The sequence below is a fragment of the Dermacentor variabilis genome, unplaced genomic scaffold (genome assembly GCF_050947875.1).
Source record: "Dermacentor variabilis isolate Ectoservices unplaced genomic scaffold, ASM5094787v1 scaffold_13, whole genome shotgun sequence".
NCBI classification, from domain to species: Eukaryota; Metazoa; Arthropoda; class Arachnida; order Ixodida; family Ixodidae; genus Dermacentor; species Dermacentor variabilis.
The window spans coordinates 18,834,533-18,861,524 of record NW_027460291.1 but is presented as its reverse complement, the minus strand read 5'-3'; the positions used below and the strand labels follow the sequence as shown (position 1 = coordinate 18,861,524).

Genomic DNA, 26,992 nt, shown 5'->3' with positions numbered 1-26,992 from the left:
ACAAGCACTGAACTTGCAACTCTTCGCTCGTAAGTCCAGCACTCGTTGCGGCTAGGGTGGTGTTCAGGGCATGGAATCCACCAAGCTCGTTGCCTACTACGTTGGGTTGTAGAAAATGAAGGAAAAAGGGTTTATTTAGCTTAGTTACACGGCTCCGTTACAGAAGCCCACTCCATGCAGGAGCAAGTAAAACATCTCGGTTCACATCAGGACCCTCACCTCACTCTCGAAAAGTCTGCTTTTAATACCGTCATCTTCCCTAGGCGAGTCTACTAAGGAATCTGAAGACCGTCCAGCAGCAAATCACCATCGTCAACTCCGTTACGATATGACACCCATGCTCACAATAACCCACAGTAACTCCGCCTCTGAAGAAACTGGTTTGGGATCTGTGGAAAGAAATGAACCGGTGACACCTAGTTCATTACACGTTGCCCTCCTCCCTTTCTTCTTCGCTCAGGCTGCCAGGTGAAGGGCAGGGTGAAGGCCTTTTGCAGAATCCTGCAACAGCCAGTTTACATGATGTCTTGACAGCTGGATAAGTGCCGAGGGATGGGTGGTGATTTGACTCGTCCAATTAATTGCGCCTCTCAGTTCTTCGTCGTTGCCCCCCCTCTTCATTCCTTGCTCAGGGCTCCAGGAAATGGTGGGGTAAGCGCCCTTCAACCGTCAGTGCCTACGCTGCATTGTCGTCTGGATGGGAGGTGCACTGGTTTGACACGTGGCAAACGTTTAATTAACTGCGCCTCTCAGTTCTTCGTCGTTGTCCCCCTCCTTTTTATGCCTTGCTCAGGCCTCCGGGCAATGGTGGCATCAGCACTTTTAGTTGTACATGCCGCATTGACGTCTGGATAGGAGGGGTGGTGGCCTGACGCGTGGCAAACGTCCAACCAATGCCTTTGTAATGTTGAAACATAACATCGTCCTGTCCATGTGTTCTCTGCAATTGTCTTGCTGGTTTCCTTCATTAAAAGACAGTCACTGTGCGAAACGTACACAGTACAAACTAAACACTGTATGTCATTGTGCAAGCACACCGCACATGTCTTTGAGCGTAAGCTGAGACCGCTGCAAGCCAGCGGCAAAGTCCAATTCTCTCCTTCTGACATGTAGCCCATGCATGCGTTACATAAAAACTGCGCTCAGTGACGTGCCAACGAGTATTTATAGGGCGTAAATGTAAATTTGATACAGTTGAACCTCAATATAACGAAGTTGTACTTGCGATGAAAAACTTCGTTAAATAGTGAATTTCGTAAATTCGAGGTTTTGAAGTGTCATCAATATAAGAACTTTACAAATTCCCACAGCATTCCCGGTGGATAGTATCTTGTTAATAAGCACTTATAAAGAAATTGCAAGGTCGGTCCATAATAGCGCAGTTATGAATGCCAGCGCGTGCGGTGCAGATCACGCTGAGAGTAATGCATTGATCGACGTGGCTCATGGCGTCGAAGTTATGTGTTGCATCGCGCGGTGCCGTAAACCTTGGGCAGCATGGCTGCCGCGCTTGTACCCACAGTAGGTGCCCACAAATTAAAAACAAAAGTGTAAGAAGATAGGGATATTTGTCCTAAAAAAAAAAAACAAGTCGCAGCAAAGAGGCAACTACACAATCTTTATCAGTGTCACATGCGCTCAGGTAACATGTCAGTCGATGACCACGAACTCGCTGTCACAATGTGAGTGAGCACTTCGCACCGTGTCTCGGAAACTTGAGATTACGCGACCGCCTAGACTAGACACGTGGGAACACAATGCGCATCAAGGCACCAAATGTCTCAGCTTGCACTTTGCACTTGCCACGGAGATTACCTCCAAGATACGGCATGTGGCCCGTATTTCGGCCAGGCAGGCTCACGTTCCTGCCCCACCCGTGCATGCTTGATCACATCATCGCGCGTTAACTCCCTCCCAATCCCCCTTGTGCAGAAAGAATTGTCAGATCTCTTGTTTCCACCTGAGTGCTGTGAGCTACCGTTGGCCATCGGCCTTTGCAAGTTGTTTACCAGCGCAACAAATGGCGCAGCGGTGCTTCCTGCCTACAGCGTCCTGGCGTGCATGTTCCGTTCAAACTTTTCATGTGGCAGGATGCTTTGAACTATTGCCTTGGCCGACATCTTTATAGTTTTTTGCTAGATTTACTAGCCATACAGGTTTCAAGTACATCCTTGAAGTGGCCGAAAACTTTGTTAAATTGAAACCGTGTCACGAAATTACTTAGTTAAATCGCGAAAGAAATACAGGTTTTCAATGCAACTAAGACCGAGAAGTGAAAATAGTCTGTTACATTGCGAATTTCGTTAAATAGAGCTTCGTTATATTGAGGTTTGACTGTATTGGCATATGCCTATCTTATGGACACCTTCCCAACCATTGCCAACTGAAGGAAATGCATGCACGACATACGACAGTCCTGATCAGACGATGCAAGCTTATGTTACACATGAAGTGTTATACCTGGCATCATCTTTACGTGACTGGTGCAGCTGTGAGCTACTGAGGTGTTGCACTGCCCTCGGAAAGCGTGCCACAATCAATTACACACTGTTGCAACAGCACACAACCAATAATTACGACGAACATACTCTGTGCTCTGCAATCACTGCTACGGCGGTTCGAGCTTCTTGCCTCTAGCAATGGCGGTGGCTAGCTTCACTTTTGGAGAGCCACCTCCACTCCAGAGGTTTAAGTATATAAGGTTTATTCGATTCAGCTAAGCTTCACTGCACCTTCTATGTCTGTTAACGGTGCACTTCACCTAGGCCTTCAATTCTCGGAGGTGCAGTGGTGCACCCTCCCCCCATGCTCAATTGCATGGGTTGCAAGGCAAGCTGCCGCTGCAGTGCAGTGCACCCTTGAACCTTGCAGTGAGTTGGTGAAGCCTGGCACTCCATAACTGTTACCACCTGCACCTTTTTTTCGTTTGTCATGCCGTGCACCTTTTCTGAACTGAATGGAACAAACCTATAGCCTTGTTGATGTAAACAGAAGCATATTGTATCAAGAATTACGGGAAAGCATTTACTGTGGGATGACAACTGGCTGACCAACCAGCAGCAGCCACTGCCACACTGCAGGACAAGAATGTTGGCTTATGAAGCTGGCTGCACGCGATTTCTTCTCACTTGCGAGTACATTGTGGCCATTGAAACAGCGTCGTCTTTGTCATTAATAAGTGACATTAACATAGGTGAATTACTTTATTTGGATCATTAACGCATACAAATATGCTTTGAGGTAATAGAAGCCAAGACGGCCGTGCTCGGCTACCACATTGGACATGCAGCCGCTTCTGACACGCTAGGAAATATTATTCTGATACGATACAGTACATTACCGCAAAATAAATATTGCTTAAATTTATTCGCATGGACAAATGAAGTAGAAACTAAGTAATATAGCCGTCACCCTGCATTTCACAATGCGACAGCTAAAGCAGGCTTAGCGGAAGTGAGAGCACTATCTTTCAAACATCAATTAAAAGCACTTCTTGTTGGGCTAGTTGGTAGCTGTTCATTATAAAATATAAAGACGCCAAATAAACGGACACACACAAGAGAAGAGAACTGGACAGGGCGCCACTCGCAACTGTTGCGAGTGGCACCCTGTCCCATTCTCTTCTCTTGTGTGTGTCAGTTTATTTGGCGTCTTTATATTTGACAATGTTCAAATATGACACTAGGTGCATTAGTTTGCTGGACAAGGTAAAGACCCTCTATCTTTCAATAGCAACCTCATTCTTACAGTTTCCTGCCATCCCGCTTCCCCCGGCGTTTCCTCCTTGCCGCCTCCTTTCGCCCCAGCCTCCTCCACTCCCCCAGTGGCCAACTCATGTCGTGTGGAAGGACGCATTGCGCTTTTGTATATTTTTTTCTTTCCAGTGCGCTTTGATCACCATTTTCGGACCAGTGCAGTGAAAGTGCTATACGCGCAAATGGATTGATCGAGTATGATAGCGTACCAGATTAAATATGTTAGGAACGAGAACTTGATTGTGATGCCGTGCTGCTGTGCCTTCATTTGCCGCAACTGACGAGGCAAAGGCAACAGGCTTCTTTGTTTACGATCCAGCGAGCATAACGCACAAAGAAGAAAGGTGTGGATGCATAGGGATCGGGCGGCAGACTTCGAGAAGGCTGCGAAAAACTCGCGGCTTTGTGATGTGCCATGGTTGTTCATTAACTCTTCTTTTGAACCTAGTTTACACCTGCCTCTTTAAAATATGCTTGCATATATGTCCACGCTGTGTGGGTGGTTTTTAGCGCATTTGACTTTTTTTGAATGAGCTCGCTTTGTTTCGTATAAGTTTTGTGGTGAAAGTGCTCACGTCTGCGGCTGGCATGTGACATAGAAGCGACTTTATTCAGGCCATGTTTTCACCTCCACCAGAAGTCAGCACATTCTCGTCGCCTTCGCAAGGCTCACTAAGGCTTGCGAATGCAGTCGTTTAGCTTCAGCGTCTATCCGCATGTATTGATTTGGTTTGTGGTATTTAACGTTTTTAACGTCCCGAAGCGACTAAGGCTACGAGAGAGGTCGTAGTGAATGGCTCTGAATAACTTAATTTAGGTCACCTTGGGATGTTTAACGTGCACTTTGATTGTACAGTACACAGGCCTCTAGCATTTCGCTTCTGTCCCGGCTGCTTCCGTGCAGGATTATCATAGCAGAGAAAGGCCACAAAGTACCACTGGCCCCCTGATAAGGATTAACATTTTTGCAGCTTAACATTAACATTTTTATGCGTCCGATTAAGTAAATTGGTATCACATGCGTCATATGCACTGTAAATTGCCTCACATCTCTTGCAACAAATAATTTCGCAGTTTTTGATTATGGAGTGTGGACGGACTTGCCTACCCTGAGCACCTTTATTAAGCCCATTTGAGGATTATTTGGGAACAATTATCTTCGTCTCTAATGGTTTGAAAATAGTGTTGAAGTTATAGGGACACTGTTTCCCTATGAAAACTTGGAATGCAAAGGAATACAGACGTGCGCAGTGTGTAGATACAAAATCAGTGCTTCAACAAAAGTCTTACTGGCGCTAATGGGGGGTGATAATTATTTTCAGAACGTCTGTCCAGTTTTGCCATCAACTTCATTCTTGCTATCAAATTCCAAACTCTTGTACTGTAATCAATAAAAAAAAAACTGTCATGTGCTGTGAAAACTGCTGGTACGTTGTTCACATTATCAATACTATGGCCACTACATACAAGTTTAGAAAAGGTTACCGCTCCTATGACAACCTGTTGACATTTGTGGCATGATGGGCACTTCTAATGATGACTTGAAAATTCCACCTGTAATGTACAACTATAAAACACACTAGTTATGTCTTGATAAGAGTCATTGTCGCACATACCGACGCAGCTGTGGAGATGCTTCTCCTTCAGCACCCTCCGCAGTGGCTTAGCAGTTATGGTGTTGCGCTGCTAAGCATGAGGTCGTGGGATCAAGTGGGATCAGCTATGGTGGCTGCATTTCAATTAGGGCGAAATGCAAAAGCGCTCGTATTCCGTGCATTGGGGACACATTAAGGATCTCCTGGTGATGAAAATTAATCTGGAGACCCCTACTATGATGTGCCTCATAATCAAATCGCGCTTTTGGCACTTAAAACCCCAGTTCAATTGCTTCTTCGTCAGCAGCCTTCCCCGAACAGTGGCGCCACAATGGGTGCACGGAGAACTTGGCCTGAGACTGTTTTGGCGACACTCAACGGGCCACACCTTGTGCGTTGTGTGTAGTGGCAGTGTCAATACTATCAGTGGTGTGAAAACGTTGCTCATGGCTACCAGAGCCTGTGCATCAGCTACACACATCTGCAAAAGGCGCAGAGCAGAAGCGGCCCAGTTGCTAGGCATTGCTGACCCAAGACAGTTCAAATCTTTTGAGAGACGGCTGAACAAAAGTATTCTGCAGATACATAAATGAACCTATGCAACCACGTTCACATACTTTTACGCAGTCAAAACTTGAAACAGTGGTAATTACGAATGTTTGAGCATACCGCGTGCATGCATTGTGCTTCGACAGCAAGAACACTCAACGTGCGGACGCTTTATGCTTTAAATAATGGTCCTTCTCTCTGTTTTTTTTTTTCGCAATTCCAACATGGCATTGTTAATGCCAGTTGCTGATTGTTGAAGCAAAATCTCGACTGCAAATCTGCTCCTCAGGGCTGAAATGGAGTTTTCCGCGGATTTCCTCTGCTAGTGCTTTAGCGTCGTCTGCTATGGCGGTCCGGCATAGGTGGCGCCACTGTCAAGGTGTCAAGCGGGAGAATGGAACGGAGGAGGATAGAAGTGGTTGGCGCTACTTCAACTCTTCCGTTACCATGCCTATTGAAATCGAATCACCGGTGATTGGTGATCCTTTTGATGGAGAGTTTATCCAGTTAAGGCCATCCTGTAGTTAGTACAGGCACTACGCTTTCAGAATCGGTTTAAATTTTTGCGCTCCGGCGATGTTGCGATTTTTGTCGGACCTTTTTGCGAACTAATGTTCGTATGTTGCAGCGAAAAGAGGCGTGGCTGTCACTTTCTGCTGTGCTCGAGAAAAAGCATGCCGCTCATGATTACGTCACACTAGCATCAAAATTTTGTGATCAAGTGACTCCCAGCAAGTCAAGAACTGAATTATATCGCCGGCTTTGCCATCCGACAGTGCGGAACGGTGATAATTAACCAAAAATGATGCCAGCTTTTCACTAGTGAGCTTTGGTTTGGAGTCCCGAGTTCTATTCTGGCGAGTGGCACTGCCGGTGTCACTGTGCAGTTATCAAGTCTCTCCCGTGGCGTCGTCCTGCGTGGCTGCTTTGCGAGAAAAGCATTGTGCTCGAAACTATGCTGCACTCGCACTTCAGTTTAGTGATGAGGACTCAAGTTATGATTCCGAAGGTGACAGCAAAGCCGATTCAAGCTCTGATAGCAACACTGTTTTGAGTCGGCATGGGACATCCGCATCTATTCACCGGCAAGTTTTCTTTACAGCCCTGAGCGGTCTCCTTCCTTGTGCGCGCTTATCTGCAGATCTTTTAGTGCAGCCCGAGAGCTCTGCTGATTATCTTCAGGGTGCATACTTTGCTTGGTTAGGACGTGCTGCCATCAGCAGCAAAGAAACTTCTGGTCACGCCAAGAAGGCCGCTCTTAGCACATCTCGGCCCAGCACTACAGATCAGCGCAAGACAGTTTACAATGGCATGGGATTTCTTTCTACTCTTCTTCTCTGCGGAGGTGATTAAGACAATCTGCAAAAATGCAAACAGATATTGCTTGGATGCAAAATCTTATAGTTGCCCATCTACGCTGAGAGCGATCGGTCCTGGAAGAGGTGCAGGACTCCAGACGAACTGGTGAAGTACGTTCCTTGGACTTGTCATCGGACCATCCTCAGAAGATGCCAAAAAGGCGGAACTGCAATATGTGTTACGAGGACCGCAAAGTTGAACAAAAACTAGACGTGTTGTGGGGAAAATGCGGAGTGCACCTATGCTTAACAAAATCGAGGAACTGCTTAACCACACGGCGTGAGCAATGAACTGGTCTTCGTTCCTTTTTTGTATCTGAAGAGCAGCGGTGTACTGAGCATTTATTTTTTCAGACACTATTCAGGTGGGCAACATAAGGGTTGATCTTCGGAACATTAATAAAGTTCATCATACTATACCATACTATTCAGGTGGGCTCCTGAGTGAAGGCGACTAAAGAAAGTTGGCGGACAACTTCTTCACGCACGAAGTCCTTGACCCGCTGAAAGAATGAGGATGGGTCGTACATGCTGTCAAGGCTCGCCTGGAGCACGCCGAGTTGAAGTGCATTGCTTCCTTAACTCATCATAACTTTGGCATAGGCTGATGACTTCAGAAACACTGCACGGATTCCTGGCTAGGAGCATCTGCAATGTGTCGTCATCGATGTCTTTCAATATATGGTGAATTTGCTCAGCTTCGGGCATGGCGGCGTTGACTCGTTTACAAAGGTCCATGACATCTTCAGTGTAGCTCGAGAACGTTTCTGCTGTCTGCTGTGCCCGGGTGCGCAGCTTGCGAACACCGGGTTGGCTGAACACTTCCATAAAGGTTGTCTTGAAGACAGACCATGTGGGTATGTCAGTTTCGTGGTTGTGAAACCAGAGTTGGGCAACACCAGCGAGATAAAAAATGAGGTGGGTTAACTTCTCTCGATCATCCCACTTGTTGTGAGCGCTCACCCATTCGTATGATGCAAACCAGTCTTTTACATCTTCGTCGTCTGCACTGCTGAAGATCTTGGGGTCCCATTGTCGTGGAACGGTGGTGCAGGTGACGGACTGTGGTGTTGGTGCCGTTTGGGATGAGCTGTCAGTCATGGCGGGCGGTAGCGTTCTTTATCGCAGCTCCAGGGTTTCAAGCGACGAGGTTCAAATCCCAGCACCTCCACCAATTGAGAAGTTTATTTGCAGTTCCTTATGCAAAGGCACAGCGACTGGGAATGGCGAGACAGCCTGAAGCACTGTCCAAAAAGACACCAGCAATCAACAGTGCTAGCCGAGCCGCGCGTAACTGATACGGCTATGTCGCGAGACGCGTCTTCTTCTTCACACTGGGTTATTTATCTTTGAGATGTATATTCTCAATTTCCTCTGATATTAATTTTCCTGTAGATATCATGTTTTTTTATTGTTGTTTTTATCAAAGAGCAGCAAAAATTGGGCTTTCTAGAATTTTTGTTTTACTTAACAAAATTTTTCCTTTGGCAACATACGTTTTTGGAAAGAGCATTTCATTATGTGCAATAAGCTATGCTGCAATGTCTGCTGGAGTATTATTTGTAGTGGTAAATAATTTTTTTCCGAGACCTATAAAAAACTACCATTTTCTCGCGGTTATGAAAGAGTTAAAGATTGAGGGGCTTGGGACAACGAAAAACTGAACAGGGCCGCCATCACAAACGAAAATGGTCTGGACGACGGAACACCACCTCCCGGAGTAACAGGAATGAAAGTGCCGACAAAGAGCATGGAATGCATAGAACATGCTGGTTGTGCAGCTGGGAAGAGGGCCACCTATCTCTAAGCTACCTCAAAGGCATAGCAAGAATTTAGGGGTCAATGCTCTATGTCAAATCCGAATCACGGGGAAAAGGATGACAAAGGGAAGCAGTGAGAGGCCTCGTCAGTAGGAGAGAGTGAAAAGCTGATAATTGTCGGTGACTAAAATCTGTCTAGGTGCTCAAAGGCAATTGCGGAGTGGGTGAAAGGTGACAAGAGCGCTGGTAGGGATGTCTCCAGGGCGGACATTGGGCTATGTCATGGAGCAAGCTAGAAAAAAAGCTCGCTGAGAATGCACAGGCATGCCATCTTGTAGTAGTAGCGGGCGGCTTAAATGACGTGCTAAACAGGAAAGGAGCAGGACTAGCCAGGAGTTTGGTGAAGGGTGTAGACAACTTGTGCGAGATGTCCCGTCGGGTGCAGATTGAGGTGTGCATGTTGCTGGAGGTAGCTGTATGTGACACTAACATACAAAGAGCACTTGCGGCCACTAATGAGGTGATTTGGAAAGTGAGCCAAGAAAAAGGTTTCGAGGTATTCAAAGTGAACAGGGAAGTGGAAGGTATGGTGATTTTAAAAGGCGGAATTCACTTCAATCACAGGCATAGACAAGAAGTGGGCTGGCGACTTGATAGTTGCTCAGTCCTTTTTTGGGGGGCCCACAGGTGCTCTGGAGGCCAGTGTAGGTAGTGATGAAGAAGGTCCCCTAGGGAAACTTAAGGATAGCATTGCTGTCAATAAGAGAAAAAGGAGTAAAACAAAGCTCGCCATGCCATAGGCTACATAAACATGCAGGGTGGCAGAAGAAAGGAAAAGTGAACAGAGATTGAGGAGCAGGTAAATAGAGAACAAATAGGGGTGTATGCAGTTACAGAAACGCATCTTAGAGAATTGGAAGATGCACCAATGATTGAGAATGTTTGAGCAGGGTGCAACGAAAAAAAATTCGAAAGAAAGGGAGGCGGAGTCAGAATGCTCATACATCATGGAGTGAAATGGGAAAGAGTAAATTCAATGTGTCAAGAGCATCTTTGGTTATCAGGCACAGTCGGAAATAAAGCTTTGCTGAGCATGTCGTATTTATGAACTGGAAAAAATTGGGAAGAGAAGAATCAAGAGTTAGTGGAATGCCTAAGTGCGGATATTAAGAGTTTCGGGAATTATGCTGAAATATGCTGTTGGGCGACATGAATGCCCACATACAGGATTTAGACGGTTATACCGATAACAGCATGAAGTTAATGCTAGATATCTGTCAGCAACGTAACCTCGTTATCATGAATATGGCACATAAGTGTGATGGCCAGATCACGTGGGGAGGAGGAAATAGGCAATAAGCTATTGATTACACCTGATAAGAGAATGAACTTATAAGTTGAGAGCAATGTTTCTTGACGAGGAAGGGTATGTCAGCATAGGGAGTGACCATAAACGCATCATTTTGAAACTGGGATATGCAGTTGCGAAAGAGAGCAAGGAACGAAGAATGGCCAGTCCAAATTTGAACGCTGAACAAATAACCAGTTTAGTCACAAGAGTCGAGAAAGAACTTGGCAAATGGCCAAGGAAGGAGTGGGAATATAGTGAGCTTCTCATTGTAATGAGAAGAGAAATAAGGAAAGAGAGGCGACACATTTGTTGGAAAGGAGAAAGGAAATCGAAAAGCTGGTGGAACAGGGAGGTACGGGAAGCGATCAACAAACGGCAGAAAGCATCCCAAGAGCCCAGGCAGGCAAAGAAGGCGCAGTTGCTGCAGGATGAAGTATCGAGAAAAGGGGAAATATACCGGGAGAAAAAAAAAACACTGTTCAAATACTGGCTCAAGCAAAGATTAAAGGTGAAAGTTAACGTTGGTTGTCAGAAATACATGAGAAAAAGATGGCCACACCTGGAATATTTTGGAACCACATAAAATTATTAGGCAGGAAGTCAACAACACTACAACAACATATCCTAGACGAAGATGGAAACAAACAGGAAGGGGACGCGGCATTAAATTACGTTTGAAAAATAACAGCCAAATGATTTCAAGCCAGTGGCGAGGTGGTTCCTGAGGAACAAAAGAACATGTACGAAAACCAGATGAAGAAGCTAGTGGTGAGAAATTCCAACTGGAGGAAAGCCGATGAGAAAATTCCTAACCGCACAGCCACAGGGTTAGATGACGTTCCCATTAGGCTGATTAATGAGCTAGGACCAAAAAGTAAGGAAGCTCTGTTGAAAGCATTAGAAAAAATCTTACAAAATAGGCAACCAGACTGCTGGTAACAAAGTAGAGTGAATTTAATATATAAAGGTAAGGGGAAAAAGATCGAATTCATTCATATAGGTTGTTGACTATTACGTTGGTAATATGCAGGCCAGCAGTGCAGGCGATTAAATTAAAACTGCAAGCATGGGCAGAACAAAATGGCATATTGGGTTACTTCGGAATTGGTAGATGTCTGGATGGTAACTTATTTATTCTTACTCAGTGTATTGAAATATCCAAAGCAGAAAGGAGACCATTATATGTGGCTTTTTTAGACATTACCGGTGCGTGTGATAATATAGACTGCAACATTTTGTCGCCCATTCTGGAAGGTGAAGGTAGAGGCAACGACTGTATACAGTTTTTGAGGGAGAGTTACCTAGAAAATACCGGCATTGAATGGGAAGGGATGAGGAGTGTGGAGAAAGTTGATATCACCAAGGGACTGAGACAGTGCCCTCTATCCCCGCTGCTGTTTATGATGTACATGGTAAGAATAAAAGGGTGCTAGAGGGAAAGAATATTGAGTCCAATCTCTCATACAAACAGATGGGTACAGTAGTAGAGCAGCAACTTCCAGGTTTGTTTTATGCAGACAAGCAGTGATATGCAACGACTGGCTAATATCTGTGGACAGGAAGGTGGGAATTTAGGTTTGAAATTTGGCGTTAAACAATTGGGTGTTATGGTATTCAATGAAAACAGTGAACAGACAGTGTTAACACAGGACCAGGAAATACCTTGGGTAAAAGACCTTGGTGTATGGATAAGCGAATGCGATAGATATCTGGGGACACAGGAAAAAACAATAGCAAAGGGGAAGAGAAAGGCGGCCCTAATGAAGCACAAAGGGCTATGGGAACGTGATAAGTACGAGGTGCTCCGGGATATGTGGAAAGGTGTAATCGTTCCAGGACTTTCGTTTGGAAATTCAGTTGTTTGCTTGAAGTCAAGGTTACAATCCAGGCTCGATGGCAACCAAAGGTCAGTGTGATGCCTAGCATTGGGCGCTCACGTGAAGACTACTAATGAAGCAGTGCAGGGTGATATAAGCTGGACAAGTTTTAAGTGAGGGAAGCTCAGAGTAAAATTGATTTTGAAGAATGAATGAGGAATATAAAAGAAAGTAATTGAGTTGCGAGAGTGTTTAGATATTTTTTACAGGAAAAACATTGACTCGCAGTGAAGGAAAAGAACTAGGAAGCTTAACGAGCGCACAACCAGTATAGTAACATAGCAACAAAGAATGTCAAATGCCAAGTGAGAGGCTGAGACAATCTCATAGGTGGCGGCAATGGAAAAGAAACTTGCTATGAGTAACTACCTCAAACAAAAAGACAAAATCAGGAAAGAAACAATTTATGATAACTCAAAAGGCAGCTCCTTTTCAAAGCGAGATAAGGATTCCTCAGAATGCATAGTTATAAAGCGAGGTATGGCATGGTATTTATTTAGGTCCTCAAGATCAACCCTTAGGTTGATGCAGGCAGCTCCCACGTTGGGACAGTAAGGTTTCACCTTACAACCATATCGGAGGCCTTCTGGACAGCCTGTAGTTTATCTAAAATAACATCACTGTGAAGGACTCGTCGCCACCAGTCTCTTTCCTTGTCACAGTCTGTGAAAGACACAGGACACTGCCAATCAAAGCGAGGTAAAAGAAATAACTCAAAAGGGAAGCTCCTTACTTCTGAGGTGAGATCAGGATTCCTTAGAATGAATAGTTAGAAAGTGAGGTACACCACAGATGAAGAAGCACGTGCTTGCTGCAGTAAAGCTAGGGATATGATAGAACATGTTTTATTAAAACTGGAAGATATTATCTACAAAGCTGCCAGTTTAGGCGCCTCTGGCCTCTTTGAAACCCTTGGGTTCAGGGATAGCAGGGGGAAAGTAAACATGTCCACAGTAGAGATTAGTAAGAGGCAGTTGGAGGTTTGGTGGCAGAAAAATAGGGAGACCACAAACAACCGAGGCGTACAAAAACAGAGTTCCCAGTAATTGTTCAAGAAGTTTGATGCTGGGAATTCTTTGTGTTTGGTGGCGCAACCCAACACCCCATTTCAAAGGGGAGACTCATGGCATCCATCCATCCATACAGAAAATGCATATTCAGTAAATGATGGCGTATGAGTCTATGTAATAAAATAATACGATACGCTTCTACTGTATCTGTGTGTATGTGGCTGATGCTAATCGCATTAATGTCAACATTCGTTGGGAAATGGGTTCTGCTGAATTTATATTTGTTTTAAAGAGTGTGAAAGGTTGTTTGAAATGGATATTCTGGAATGCCTTTTCATGACTACTATGCAAACGTTTAACAGGCCTTATATTTTTGGTCTAGGTTTATCACCAGACACTGAAAAGGAATAGATATGCTTGCCTTGGGAGCTGGAATTGATGTCAGTTCCTTCTGTCAGTGAACAAATATTTATTGCTCCAAATGTCCCTTTGATATCTTAGACATCGATGAATTTTGTATAAGTTTTTGTACCAACCCTGAAGGATTAAGTGGTTCTTTCAACCAAAGTTGCCAAAGAAGTGTTCAGTAATGTGTAATTTTCTTTGTGTGCAGGAGAGCCACGCAAGTTTGACCCTGGTTTTAAGGGACCCCTCAAGAACCGGTGAGCTTTGTAAATCACAGCTTTGCTGGTGGTTGCTGCTTGTTACGAAATAAATTATGAAATGCAATAGGGCCAGATGACCCTTCAAGCTGTCTGAAAAGTGGCACTTGTAGATTACATTGGATACTGTGCAGCCATCAGAACATGTGAGCTATGCACCCAGAACAACGTACTGCTGATTTCAACTAGTTTCTTTCACATAGTGTTAGAATCACATGGGTCCTGCAGACACTGAAGTCGATGAGAGCTGAATCCACAACCTCCACATAAGGCAAGGGATGCTCTTTCCATTGTTCTATGGCAGCAGCTGTACCCCATTCACTTTCTCAGCTAATTGTCTATGTGTACTAGATCTAATTCTGGGAGTGTTAGCCAATAGAGCCATGGCGGCAACCTCAGGCATCACATGTTAAGAGCAGGTCAATGTATCCTATCTCATGGCATCAAGGCTATCAATTTTGTTGCTATTCACTGGGTGAGAAGAATAAGCGGAACCAAAGGCTCCTGTTACTCATTTCACCAGGGGTATACTAACTACTCTGCACATTAATGCTCAGGAATGTGCCAAAGCAACTTACTTGCTTTCATCTGCTGCAGCATTGAAATTCTAACCGTGAAAAAATGTACTGTATTTTTCGGTGTATAATTCGCATCTTTTTAGTTTTTTGTCAGTGCGTCTTATAGAATGGTGCAACTTTATATAGCCAAACTTGGATTGGATACTATGGCCACGCCCTTTGTATCAAGCGGGCATAAAATGGCGCTCCACCGCGCATCATTTTCTGCTGTGCACAGCAACTACACTTCACTACACTTGTTGCTGTTGTTGCAAGGCACTTCGCGTGTGTCATCATGGTCTCATTAACCATAACACCGCATGCGAAGCAAGGTAGGTGTAGTAATGATGCAAAAATTAAGCTGCGTGCAGTACAGCTGAACTTGCGGCGTACATACCATGGAAATCGAGCAGCAGGGAGGGAATTTGAAGTCGGCGAGAAAATGATCTGGGACTGGTGCAAAGCCTCCAGCGTGCTCCAACAGCAAGTTGGAAGACGACAGTGATATGTCAGCGGAACTCAGACCTGAAGTTGCTGCATTGTTTGTAACCGGCTCGGAGGAGGACGACTTCGGTGGCTTTGACTAAACGCCGTCATGTAAGCTATCAATAACATGGGTCATGCTATTGGAATAAAATACTTTTTAAAACTATGGTCTAGATGTTCGAAGGCACTTGCACGCGTGTCAGCACTGCCTAGCCTTGCATGCATTGCATAGGCGGCAGCCGCTGCAAGCATGTATTTTCATCACACTTTCTCATGACCTGATGCTGACGAAGTTTTTACATCTTTTACCAAATGAACATGTACGTCTTATACACCAGTGTGACTTGTGTATGTCTTTCTTTTGGAAAAACTGCTGCTTTTGGGGGGGGGGGGGGGGGGGAGGTGCGCAAATTATAGACAGGAAAATGCGGCATATACAGGATGTCCCTCATAACTTGTGCCAAAACTTAAGAATATGCCACATAGCTTGACAGAACCAAGATATAATGTTGTTTGCCGTTGCTTGGAGTATGTCAGACTATTTGCTGTATTTTGCCTAATCGCGTAACTAGTTATTAAATTCTCAACTATTATAATCGGAGCAAAATTGTCAATCGGGAATTTGTAGGCCATCTTGAAAAATTCCTGATAAGTCTTTCTGTTGCTCTATACTTGCTACATAAAAGTTTTTTCCAAGCCTGAAAGAAAGCCTGCACAACATAAAAGTCTCGGGTGGCACTTTCTGCGGCACTTAATGCGGGCTTTTGCGAACTTCTTTCAGGCTTGGAAGAAAGCTTTGTTGTGTGTATTGAGCAACAAAAAGCTGGATTGGGAATTTTTCAGGATGGTCTACAATCTTTTCAACACGTTTTATCTCAATATAACATTATTAATCATCTTCATTAAATAACTAATTATACAATTAAGCAAAATACAAATGATAGTCTGACGTGCTCCAAGCAGCTGCAAATATTACCTTCACTCTCCAGCTACTTGGCATTTGCATATTCTTTAATTTTGGCACCAGTTAAGTGGGACATCCTGTATAGTATAAACCTCTGTAGTGCTTTTTAAAATTCCTTTGTCGAGGAAAAGGTGACTCGTAATATCCCAGACAATGCAAGTGTATGTCGTCTGCGATGACACAGCTGAAAAGATTCAGATTTCTCTGCAGTGTAATGATGATGCCATCTGTCAATGTGCACAGTGCTTCGCAGTGACATTGTGAGCTGCCTGTGTGTGAGCACAGGCTAGGCCTTCACCTCTTCACAGTGAGAAGCAATCGCGAGAAGACCGCTGAGATGACCAAACTTCGCTGTTGAGGTGAAATAAAGTGTAGCAAGAACACTTTCCTGTGAAGGGGAAAACATGTTCATGGTTTTTTTTTTGGTCCTGCTCCACGCAGCTGCCGCCTTTTTACTTGAATGCCTAGAGATAAAGATGGACAAGAGTTTCTTTGAAATCTGTCCATAGGTGTCTTGCATCCTTGTGGCTGAGATGGTGGCCGAACGGCTCACGGCATTCGAAAGTGCACATGCTTTAAAGGAACCCTGAAACAGTTTTGACATCTTTCTACAAATGTACTCAGTTGTTAGAGTAGGTCCTTCTGATCATTAATTGATGCATCTGAGTGCTCTGCGTAAAGCGTGTGATTTGTTATAAGGTTTTAAAAATGTACATTGCTGCCGATTGCAGCACACTGTTTGGCTGAATTTTTAGCCGCCCCTACCCATTTGACGTCATTCACCCAATTGACGTCAGTAGCACGAGCTATCCGATTGGCTGCCCAGGGCGCGTCATTAATAATTTTTCTAACTTTAGGGTGAACAAATGTTGTTCGTAATAGTTGGAATGTGAGTTAATTTGCTTATATAAAAAGAAAGTAACAGAAAGAGAATGCACAAGAACAATTTCTCAGTACACATGGGCACTTCTGGCACACTGCAAATGTTGTCTTCTTGTGTTGCAACGTGTTTCGTTTTGATGAGAGCTCCGCGGTCAGTGTCGGTCTGAGTCTTTTCGCGAGCACTATGATTCGCCTTTGTTGCATTTTGGGCTACAAACGTAGCGACTGGTAATATGTCAAGCTGCGACATCGTGTCCCTCTGCAAGCTAGCAGACAAGCAGAGTGGCTCCAGGACTTTGGACTGTTGCTATCCGATCAGCACCAGGATTTGGACATTTGCGGCTGTCACTTTACACCGGCAGATTACTACCACAATAGCATTTCGCGAGTCCGGTATTTGGGTAAATGCAAGCGCATGGGGACATTGCCTGGCCATTTGACTGTGCCATTTCATGGGATGAGCAGAAGCTCAAACGTGAATGGTCTGCACGGTGCAGCCACCTGGTGGCACAGTGCTCAACCAAACGCAGTAGCAGTAACGAAGTGTATTCTTCTTTGCTGCTGGTGTAGTATTTCGCAGGATCTCAATCGATAGCACGTTGTTTTTGTAAATGTTTAAAATGTTTTACACTTGGTTAGAGCAATATTAGTTCTTTGTTTGGCTGGTTAAGCTCTGCGCCAACGTGTGGCTGGACCGTGGAGACCGATCAGGCAGCTCACATACGTCTACGCTGAATTTCCTTCATTAGTTTGAGTTTATGCCTCCACCATTCCGTTGAAATGCCCAGCTCGCCTGTGGTTACCTGAATACCAGACACAATCGGCGCTGCGACAGAATTCGCAATGCACGCTGCTTCAATATATTTCGCTTGGGGTCGACTGCCAAGCAGCTGGCGGAGAGGTTGGAGAGGCTTTGCGTGCTCACTCCTAGAGAAATGGAAGTCGACATGGAGGGCCATCATGACACAGGGCCAGTGAAGGCAGAGCTTAGTCCCGATCACACGGCGAACGAGTTGAGGAGAAAATGCATGGCTATGGAGGAGGGTAACTTGTAATCGTGCATAACTCTCTTAATATGAGATGCTTTACACAAATTGTGGTCCGAATGATTAACTTTAGCTGTACCCTGCGCGTCTACAAAATTTGACCGAACCGTTTCAGGGGCTCTTTAAACCCAAATGGCAGAAATATGAACCAACCCATTCCTTTGCTTCCACGTGGCTAATTCTGTGTCCGTGTACTTTGCAAGACTTTGAAGGTATTGCCTATAAAGAGCTAAAAGACACAAATGTGAATAAAAAGGTTGTATTAGCAGTTCTACACACAGCATTTTTTTTTTCTGCAAGGTTTGCAAGCACGAAAACGGACCACAAACCTAATACACCGATGAAACCAGCAGCTCAAGCGTGTCAAAAGTGGAAATGTGGAGCAAGGCGTAGGTCTTGAAGACTGCTGGAACCTGGGGCTCATGGGCCCTTTCTCCAAGCAACACTGCATCATACCGGCATCATCATCACCATCATCAGCCTGTTTTATGTCCACTGCAGGACGAAGGCTACTTCCTGCCATCTCCAATTACCCCTGTCCTGCACCAACCGATTCCAACTAGCCCCCGCAAATTTCCTAATTTCATCGCTCCACCTAGTCTTTTGTCATCCATTGCGTTTTCCTTCCCTTGGTGCCCATTCTGTAACCCTAATGGTTCAGCGGTTATCTAACCGGCACATTACGTGACCTGCCCAGCTCCATTTCTTTCTCTTGATGTCAATAGAATATTGTCTATACCCGTTTGCTCTGTGATCCAAACCGCTCTCTTTCTGTCTCTTAACGTTATGCCTAACAATCTTCGTTCCATCGCTCTTTGCGCAGTCATTAATTTGTTCTCAAGCTTCTTTGTCAACCCGCTGTGGTTGCTCAGTGGCTATGGTGTTAGGCTGCTGAGTACGAGGTCGCGGGATCGAATCCCTGCCACGGCGGCCACATTTCGAAGGGGGCAAAATGTGAAAACACCCGTGTAGTTAGATTTAGGTGCACGTTAAAGAACCCCAGGTGGCCCAAATTTTCGGAGTCCTCCACTAAGCCATGCCTCATAATCAGAAAGTGGTTTTGGCAAGTAAAACCCCATAATTTGAGCTTTTTTGTCAGTCTCCAAGTCTCTGCCCCATATGTCAGCACTGGTAAAATGCACTGGTAGTACACCTTCCTTTTCAATGATAATGGTAAGCTTCCAGTCAGGAGCTGGAAATGTTTGCCGTATGCGATCCAACCCATTTTTATTCTTCTGTGAATTTCCTTCTCATGATTAGGGTTCCCTGTGATTAATTGACCTAGGTAAACATACTCCTTCACAGACTCTAGAGGTCGACTGGTGATCCTGAACTCTTGTTCCTTTGCCCGGCTATTTATCATTATCTTTGTCTTCTGCATGTTAATTTTCAACCCCGCCCTTATACTCTCTCTGTTAAGGTCCTCAATCATTTGTTGTAACTCGTCTGCATTGTTGCTGATTAGAACAATGTCTTCAGCAAACCGTAGGTTGCCGAGATAGTCGCTGTCAGTCTTTGCTCCAAAGCCTTCCCAGTTTAATAGCTTGAATACTTCTTCCAAGCATGCAGTGAATAGTATTGAAGAGATTGTGCCTCCCTGTCTGACCCCCTTTTTTTGCAGGTATATTCCTGCTTGTGTAGAATTAAGGTAGCTGTAGAACCTCTGTAGATATTTTCCAAGGTATTTACGTAAGCATTCTGTACTCCTTGATTACGCAATGCCTCTATGACTGCTGGTATCTCTACTGAATCAAATGCTTTTTCGTAATCTATGAAAGCCATATAGAGAGGCTTATTGTACTCTGCGGATTTCTCGATAACCTGATTAATGATATTGCCACGTGCGTTTATTTCGGCTTGTAGCGACTCGACTGGCATCGCTGCGACACAAGCGGCTTTGCTTGAATCGTTTTGATCATGAACGCGAAACGTATAAATACGGGCCCACCATTTGCGCTGGCTCAGTCCGACGAACGCCCCAGACGCGCTTGCTGCTTTCGCCGTCACCGCATTGTTCACTTGATTTAGGGCACAAGTTCGCCCATTAAACTGTCTTTACATATAACGCCGACGCAGTGTCCCTTTCTGTCTGCCTGCGTGCCAGGTAGCTCACCGTCACCTACGTGACATTTTGGTGGAGGTGCTTATGCTCCGGACACCCCCTGAAAGCCGGGACACCAGCCCAAGTGCATCTGGAGCTGGCGGCGTGGAAGACAGCTTCAGAGAAGACAAGAAGGAAGAAACCCGGAGCAGCCGCCGGCTGAATTGGGACCACTACCTGCTCCTGGTCGCCGTGTGAACCACCGATCGACGTCACCAATGCAAGCCGCCACTACACCTGCGCTGCTTGTCGTCCAGCAGCCGCGAGTACCTCCGCTTTTTAGCGGCTCCACTTGCGAAGATGTACAAGGTTGGCTGGAACGTTACGAACGAGCTGCAACCTTCAACAAGTGGTCTGACGAAGACAAACTTCGGAACGTCTTCTTCTCTCTCGAAGACTCTGCTAGAACCTGGTACGAGAACCAGGAGCTGTCCCTGACAACGTGGGAGGCTTTCAAGAGGCACTTACCTGCAACTTTCGCAAGTATTCTGCACAAAGAACGAGCTGAGGCCTTGCTTCAACCTCGCCAGCAGCATCCAAACGAGTCCGTAACCGTCTTTGCGGAAGAAATGCAAAAGCTCTTCTGCCATGCGGACGCCAACATGACTGAAGACAAGAAGCTTCAGTACCTTATGAGGGCCGTCAAGGAGTAACTTTTCATCACACTCATTCGCAACCCACTGAAGACCTTCGCCGAATGGATTAGCGAAGCGGCCACTATCGAGAAGACGCTCGAGCTTCGCGCAAAGCAATACGACCGCAACTTACGCGCTCCTCTGTCAGACTGCGACGACTCCCGAAGTACCTCCGCAGTGTCCCTTCGAGATACCATCCGTGCCATCGTGCGCGACGAGCTGCGCAAGTTGCTACCGGGTGCGCAACCATAAATATCCTCACTCGCCGATGTTGTAAGGGATGAGGTACAAGCGCTGGGCACACTCGTACCTGCCGAAACGGCGCCAACCATATCGCCACTTTGCCAGGAGCCACGTGTTTCAACTTACGCCGCCGCTCTGCAAGGCCAAGCGAGGCCAACCAGCTGGCGACGGGAAACGTACGCGCCACCTCAACGCAGCCAAGCCTACCCGCCACCCCCGCGTACGCAGCAGGCCGTCCGCTCAAACATGTTTTGGCAAACCACCACGAGGAAGACTGACATCTGGAGAACCCCAGATCGACGATAGCTTTGTTTTCACTGTGGTGAAGCCGGCCACCTCCTACGAGAATGCCCCTACTGTCAGATGGGCCTCCGCGGGTACAACATCGACGCCCCACGACCTCTTCCTGGCCAACGGCCTCGAGAAATTGAAGCCTATCTTCGAGCGACCGAAAATGCCGCCCCATGTCGCTTCAGGTCACCGTCACCCTACCCACACCGTTTGTCTTCGCCGTACCAAGGGCACGTGAGGGAGAGGTGACCGAGCCCTCGTAGGGGAAACTAAAGCCAGCGACATCAGGAGGTGACGGCGCTCTCGAGCGAAGACCGAAAAATCCTCCTACAACCACGACGCATTCCGACGCTTCGTCGCATTCCGACAACACGACGCGACCCGACGCAGCGACGCAACAAAACATGAAACCGCGACCCGACACCACAAATATGATGGCGTGGCTGAAGGCCACAACAGCACCTTGCCACGAGGCTTCCACCCGACGCAGCCGCAACCGTGCGAAGCGACAGACCGCCCAGTTGGTGACCGACCGACATCGAACGCGAACACCAAGTGCCGACTTACAAGTTACTCTTGATGGACATCCAGTGGTTGCACTCGTCGACACCGGGGCCGACTACTTCGTCGCTAGTGGACGATTTTTGTCACAACTCAAGAAAGTCAAAACCGCATGGGAAGGTCCTCAAATACGCACAGCAGGAGGCCACCTCATAACCCCGACAGGACGATGCACTGCGCAAGTGGCTGTTTACGGTCACACCTACCCTGTGAACTTCATCATCCTACAGCACTGCTCTCGCGACGTAATCCTCGGGATGGACTTCCTGAACAAAAACGGTGCGGTGATCGACCTGCAGACGAAAACCATAACACTGACGGCAAAACGGTCAGAAAGAATTCAAAGCAATCATTATCATCGTGCCGCGTTCACCATCCTCAACGATCAAGTGAGCCTCCCGCCAAATGCTGGCGTGATGGCACTCGTCGAAACAGACGCGTTCTCAAGTGGCGATGCGATTGTCAAAGCGAACTTGCAGCTGCTTCTGGATCGCCAAATTGGCGTCGCACGCGGTGTCGTCCATCTGCGTAAAGGCAGAGCGGCTGTGCTAATAACCAATTTCAGCACGGAACACAACCACCTCAGCAGGGGTACGATGGTCGCTTTCTTGGAAGAGTTCACCGAAATAAGTGACGCATTAGCGCTCTCCGAGTCATCCCATGAGGCGTCGTCGACGGCGACTGATGAGGTGAACTTCGACATTAACCCCGCCCTGCCTCAACAAAAGCAAGAAAAGCTACGTCGCCTTCTTCTGCGATATTCCAAATGCTTTTCAAAGTCGTCGAGGATCCGGCAAACGCACATAGCGAAGCATCGCATTATAACCAATGAATCGACTCGTCCCGTCCGCCGAAGTCCCTACTGCGTTTCAGTGCGAGAACGTGAAATAATCAAGACACAAGTTGAAGAAATGCTTCGCGACGACGTCATTCAGCCGTCCAAGAGCCTGTGGTCTTCACCCGTGGTACTTGTAAAGAAGAAAGACGGTACCCTACGATTTTGCGTCGATTATAGGTGCCTCAACAGCGTCGCGAAAAAAGACGTCTACCCTCTTTCGAGAATCGACGACACGTTAGATCGACTGTGCGGTGCCAAGTAATTTTCGTTGATGGACTTCCGGAGCGGCTACTGGCAGATTGAGATCGACGAGAGGGACTGTGAGAAAACTGCCTTCATCACGCCGAACGGTCTTTACGAATTTAAAGTCATGCCATTCGGACTATGCTCAGCACCGGCGTCATTTCAGTGTGTCATGGACACCGTGTTGTCTGGGCTGAAATGGCAGATATGCCTCGTATATATCAACGACGTAGTCGTTTTCGCATCCACCTTCGACGAGCATCTTAATAGGCTGGAGACCGTGCTAGAGGAAATTAGGGTGTCGGGACTCGCTCTGAAACCAGAGAAATGTCGTTTCGCCTATGAAGAGCTCCTGTTCCTCGGTCACGTAGTTAATCGCGAAGGTGTGCGTCTGGACCCCAAAAAGACGGCAGCCATCGAAAGTTTCCTGACACCCAGTGAAAAGAAAGCTGTCCGTAGATTTTTGGGGCTCTGTGCGTATTACAGGCGTTTTGTTCGAGATTTCTCTCGAATCTCGGAGCCTCTCACTCGCCTTACGAAAGCCGACACGCAGTTCACATGGAAGAAGCCCCAAGAAGACGCTTTTCGCGAACTTCAAAGACGCTTGCAGTCACCGCCAGTACTCGGCCATTTCGACGAGAGCGCTGACACCAAGATCCACACGGATGCAAGCGGCATAGGACTCGGTGCTGTGTTGATTCAAAAGAACGGCCTGGAGCAAGCCAACGCCTACGCGGGCAGATCCCTGTCGAAAGCCGAATTGAACTATTCGACGACCGAAAAGGAATGCCTCGCTGTCGTTTGGGCTGTCACAAAATTTCGGCCGTATCTTTATGGGAAGCACTTCAAGGCCGTCAGTGACCACCACGCTCTGTGCTGGCTCGCTAAACCTGAAAGACCCGTCAGGTCGCCTCGCTCGTTGGAGCCTGCGACTACAGGAGTTCGACGTCACCGTCGTGTATATGTCAGGCCGAAAGCACACAGACGCCGACTGCCTTTCGAGAGCCCTGTTGAATCCGCCCCGCCCTGCGACGATGACGATGATGCCTTCCTTGGGCCCATAAGCTCTAACACCTTCGCACAAGATCAATGTACCGATCCTGATCTACGCTGTGTGGTTCAATATTTTGGAAGAGAAGACCGATTCAGTGCCAAAGGCATTCAGACGCGCGCTTTCATCGCTGTGCCTGCGCGACAATGTGCTTGTGAAAAAGAACTTCACGCCGTACAAAGCGGCATATCTACTCGTCGTGCCAGTCAAGCTAAGGCAAGAGATTTTAGAAGCGTCTCACGATGAGCCGACAGCAGGGCATCTGGGATTCACTCGAACTCTCAGAAGAATTCAAGAAAAGTACTACTGGCCGGGCCTGAACGCAGACGTCGCACGCTACGTGAAAACCTGCCGAGATTGCCAACGTCGCAAAACACCGCCTACAAGGCCAGCCTGCCTCCTGCAACCAATCGAGCCACCATGGAAACCATTCCAGCAGATAGGCATAGATCTGCTTGGCCCCTTCCCGACGTCTACTTGCGGGAACAGGTGGATAGTGGTAGCAACGGACTATCTGACGCACTATGCCGAGACAGTGGCGTTAGCATCGGGAAATGCAATCGAGGTTGCCAGATTCTTAATAAAGAACATCATTCTCCGTCATGGTGCACCCGAGGTCCTTATTACGGACAGAGGTACGGCATTCACAGCTGAACTTACGCAACAGATTCTGCAGTTGAGCCACACGAGCCATCGGTGCACTACAGCGTACCACCCGCAGACAAACGGCCTTACGGAGCGTTTAAATAAAACCCTCGCCGACATGCTTGCCATGTATGTCGACGTCGGGCACAAGACTTGGGACGAAGTCCCTCCGTACGTGACTTTCGCCTACAACACCGCACTACAGGAGACAACGCAGATGTCGCCATTCGAGCTTGTCTTCGGTCGCCAAGTCGCCACGATGCTTGATGCGATGTTGCCTCACGTTGAAGACGACAACATCCATGCAGATGTTGCCGGCTTCCTTCAACGTGCCGAGGAAGCTCGCCAGCTAGCCCGAATGCGTATTTAAGAGCAGCAAAACGTCGACGCCCAACTCTGCAACCTACGACGACGAGACCAAGAGTGCGCACTTGGTGACCGCGTTATGGTGTGGACACCGATTCGTTGCCGCGGCCTTAGTGAGAAGCTCCTGCTCCGTTACTTCGGGCCCTACAAGATAACTCGACGGCTTGGACCGCTGGTCTACGAGGTTGTGCCCGATGGAGTGACGCACTCACAGCGACGTCGCGCGCGACCTGAGATGGTGCACGTTGCATGCCTCAAGAAGTTTTTTGAGCGTTAGCGGACTAACAGACATTCTTTTTTTTTTCTCGTTTTCCATTGTTGATTGCATGCTTACAAGTTTCTTGTTTTCTTTAGCATCGGGGCGATGCTTTTTTTCACGGGGGGTGTAATGCCACGTGCGTTTATTTCGGCTTGTAGCGACGCGAGCTACGCAGCTCGCGTCGCTGCGATGCAAGCGGCGTCGCTTGACGTGTTTCGATCATGGACGCGAAACGTATAACGCAAAATGCGAAATGGTGAAACGTCAGACTGAGCCAGCGCAAGTGGTGGGCCCGTGCCCACCACTTGCGCTGGCTCAGTTTGACGAATCTTTACGTCTAACGCCGACGCAGTGTCCCTTTCTGTCTGCCTGCGTGCCAGGTAGCTCACTGTAACCTACGTGACAATATGGATGTGATCCTTTGTAGAGTATCCTTTCCTGAAGCCAGCCTGTTCCCTTGGTTGACTAAAGTTCAGCGTTGAGCTTAATCTATTGGAGGTTATTTTTGTAAATGATGTTACGGGAAGGAAGAAGCATGTGTCTATTTACAGATGGCTTTTAATGGCTGAGCCAACAAGCGCAGAGCAGCGATGATGCTAAACTCTTCTTCCCACATTACCAACTGTGACATCACCCCCGTCGGAAAAAGCACCTTATTGTTGCGGCTCATCGGTCTGAGAAAGGTAAGGTTTGAGACGGCTGACGTGAATGATGTCAAAGAGAGGTGAAGGCACCGTGGCATCCAGCGGAGACACTTCATATGTGACAGGGGTCACCTGGCGAAGGATGCGGCAAGGGCCATAGTACCGCGAGAGGAATTTCTCTGAAAGACCAACACGCCGAGTTGGAAACCAAACTAGCACAAGAGCACCTGGTTCGTAGTGCACGTCGTGATGGCGCTGGTCGTAACGGCACTTCTGCCGTGTCTGTGAAGCAGAAAGACGAATGCGGGCAATCTGGCTTGCTTGGGCCGCTGTGGCTACGACATCCCGAGTATACTCTGTCGGCGAGTCGAGTGTGGTCGAAAGGAGAGTCTCGAAAGGCAAAGTCGGCTCACGGCCGAAAAGGAGATAGAAGGGTGAATAGCCAGCTGTGTCGTGGCGCGAGGAATTGTAGGCGAACATGACAAATGGTAGAGCAATGTCCCAGTCACAATGATCGGAGGAAACATACATTGCTAACATGTCAGTTAATGTGCGGTTCAGGCGTTTGGTAAGACCGTTAGTTTGAGGATGGTACGCGGTAGTAAGTTTGTGTTTAGTAGCACATGATCAAAGTAAGTCGTCTATGACTTTGGCAAGATCGGTGAGAAGTTGACGAGGTGCACTGTGGCGCAAAATAATGTCGTGAAGCAAGAAATCAGCGACGTCTGTGGCGCAGCTGGCCGGTAGGGCTCTAGTAATGGCATAGTGAGTTGTATAGTCCGTAGCGACGGCAATCCACCTATTTCCATCATTTGATATAGGGAATGGTCCGAGAATATAATTTATGTAATACTTGGAATAAGCTAATTGGCCGGTAATTTTTCAATTCTTTAACATCTCTCTTTTTGTGGATTGGTATAATGTTTGCATTCTTCCAGTTTTCTGGGACCCTTGCAGTCGAGAGACACTTCGTATAAAGAGCCGCCAGTTTTCCAAGCATTATGTCTCCTCCACCTTTGATTAAATCGACTGTTATTCCATCTTCTGCTGCCGCTCTTCCTCATTTCATGTCTTGCAAGGCCCTTCTGACCTCATCGCTAGCCATAGGAGGAGTTTCTGTATCCTGTTCATTGCTGTTTCTAATTGAGGTATCCTGACTCCTCTGGGTGCTGTACAGGTCAGTATAGAATTCTTCCGCTTCTTCTACTATATCTTCGAGATTGCTGATATTACCCTGCTTATCTTTCAGTGTATACGTCTAGG

The 26,992-nt window shown here is 46.9% G+C and overlaps 1 protein-coding gene across 6 annotated transcripts in view; it reads left to right on the top strand.

The window, feature by feature from the left end:
• Ctl2 (Choline transporter-like 2) overlaps window positions 1-26,992 on the top strand; it is a 494,927-nt gene that overhangs the window by 139,731 nt on the left and 328,204 nt on the right. For all 6 annotated transcript variants that reach the window (XM_075677602.1, XM_075677595.1, XM_075677596.1 and 3 more), the window contains exon 2: window positions 13,869-13,917. In XM_075677602.1, coding sequence (XP_075533717.1) covers window positions 13,869-13,917 — 49 coding nt within the window. The remainder of the gene's footprint in view (window positions 1-13,868; window positions 13,918-26,992) is intronic.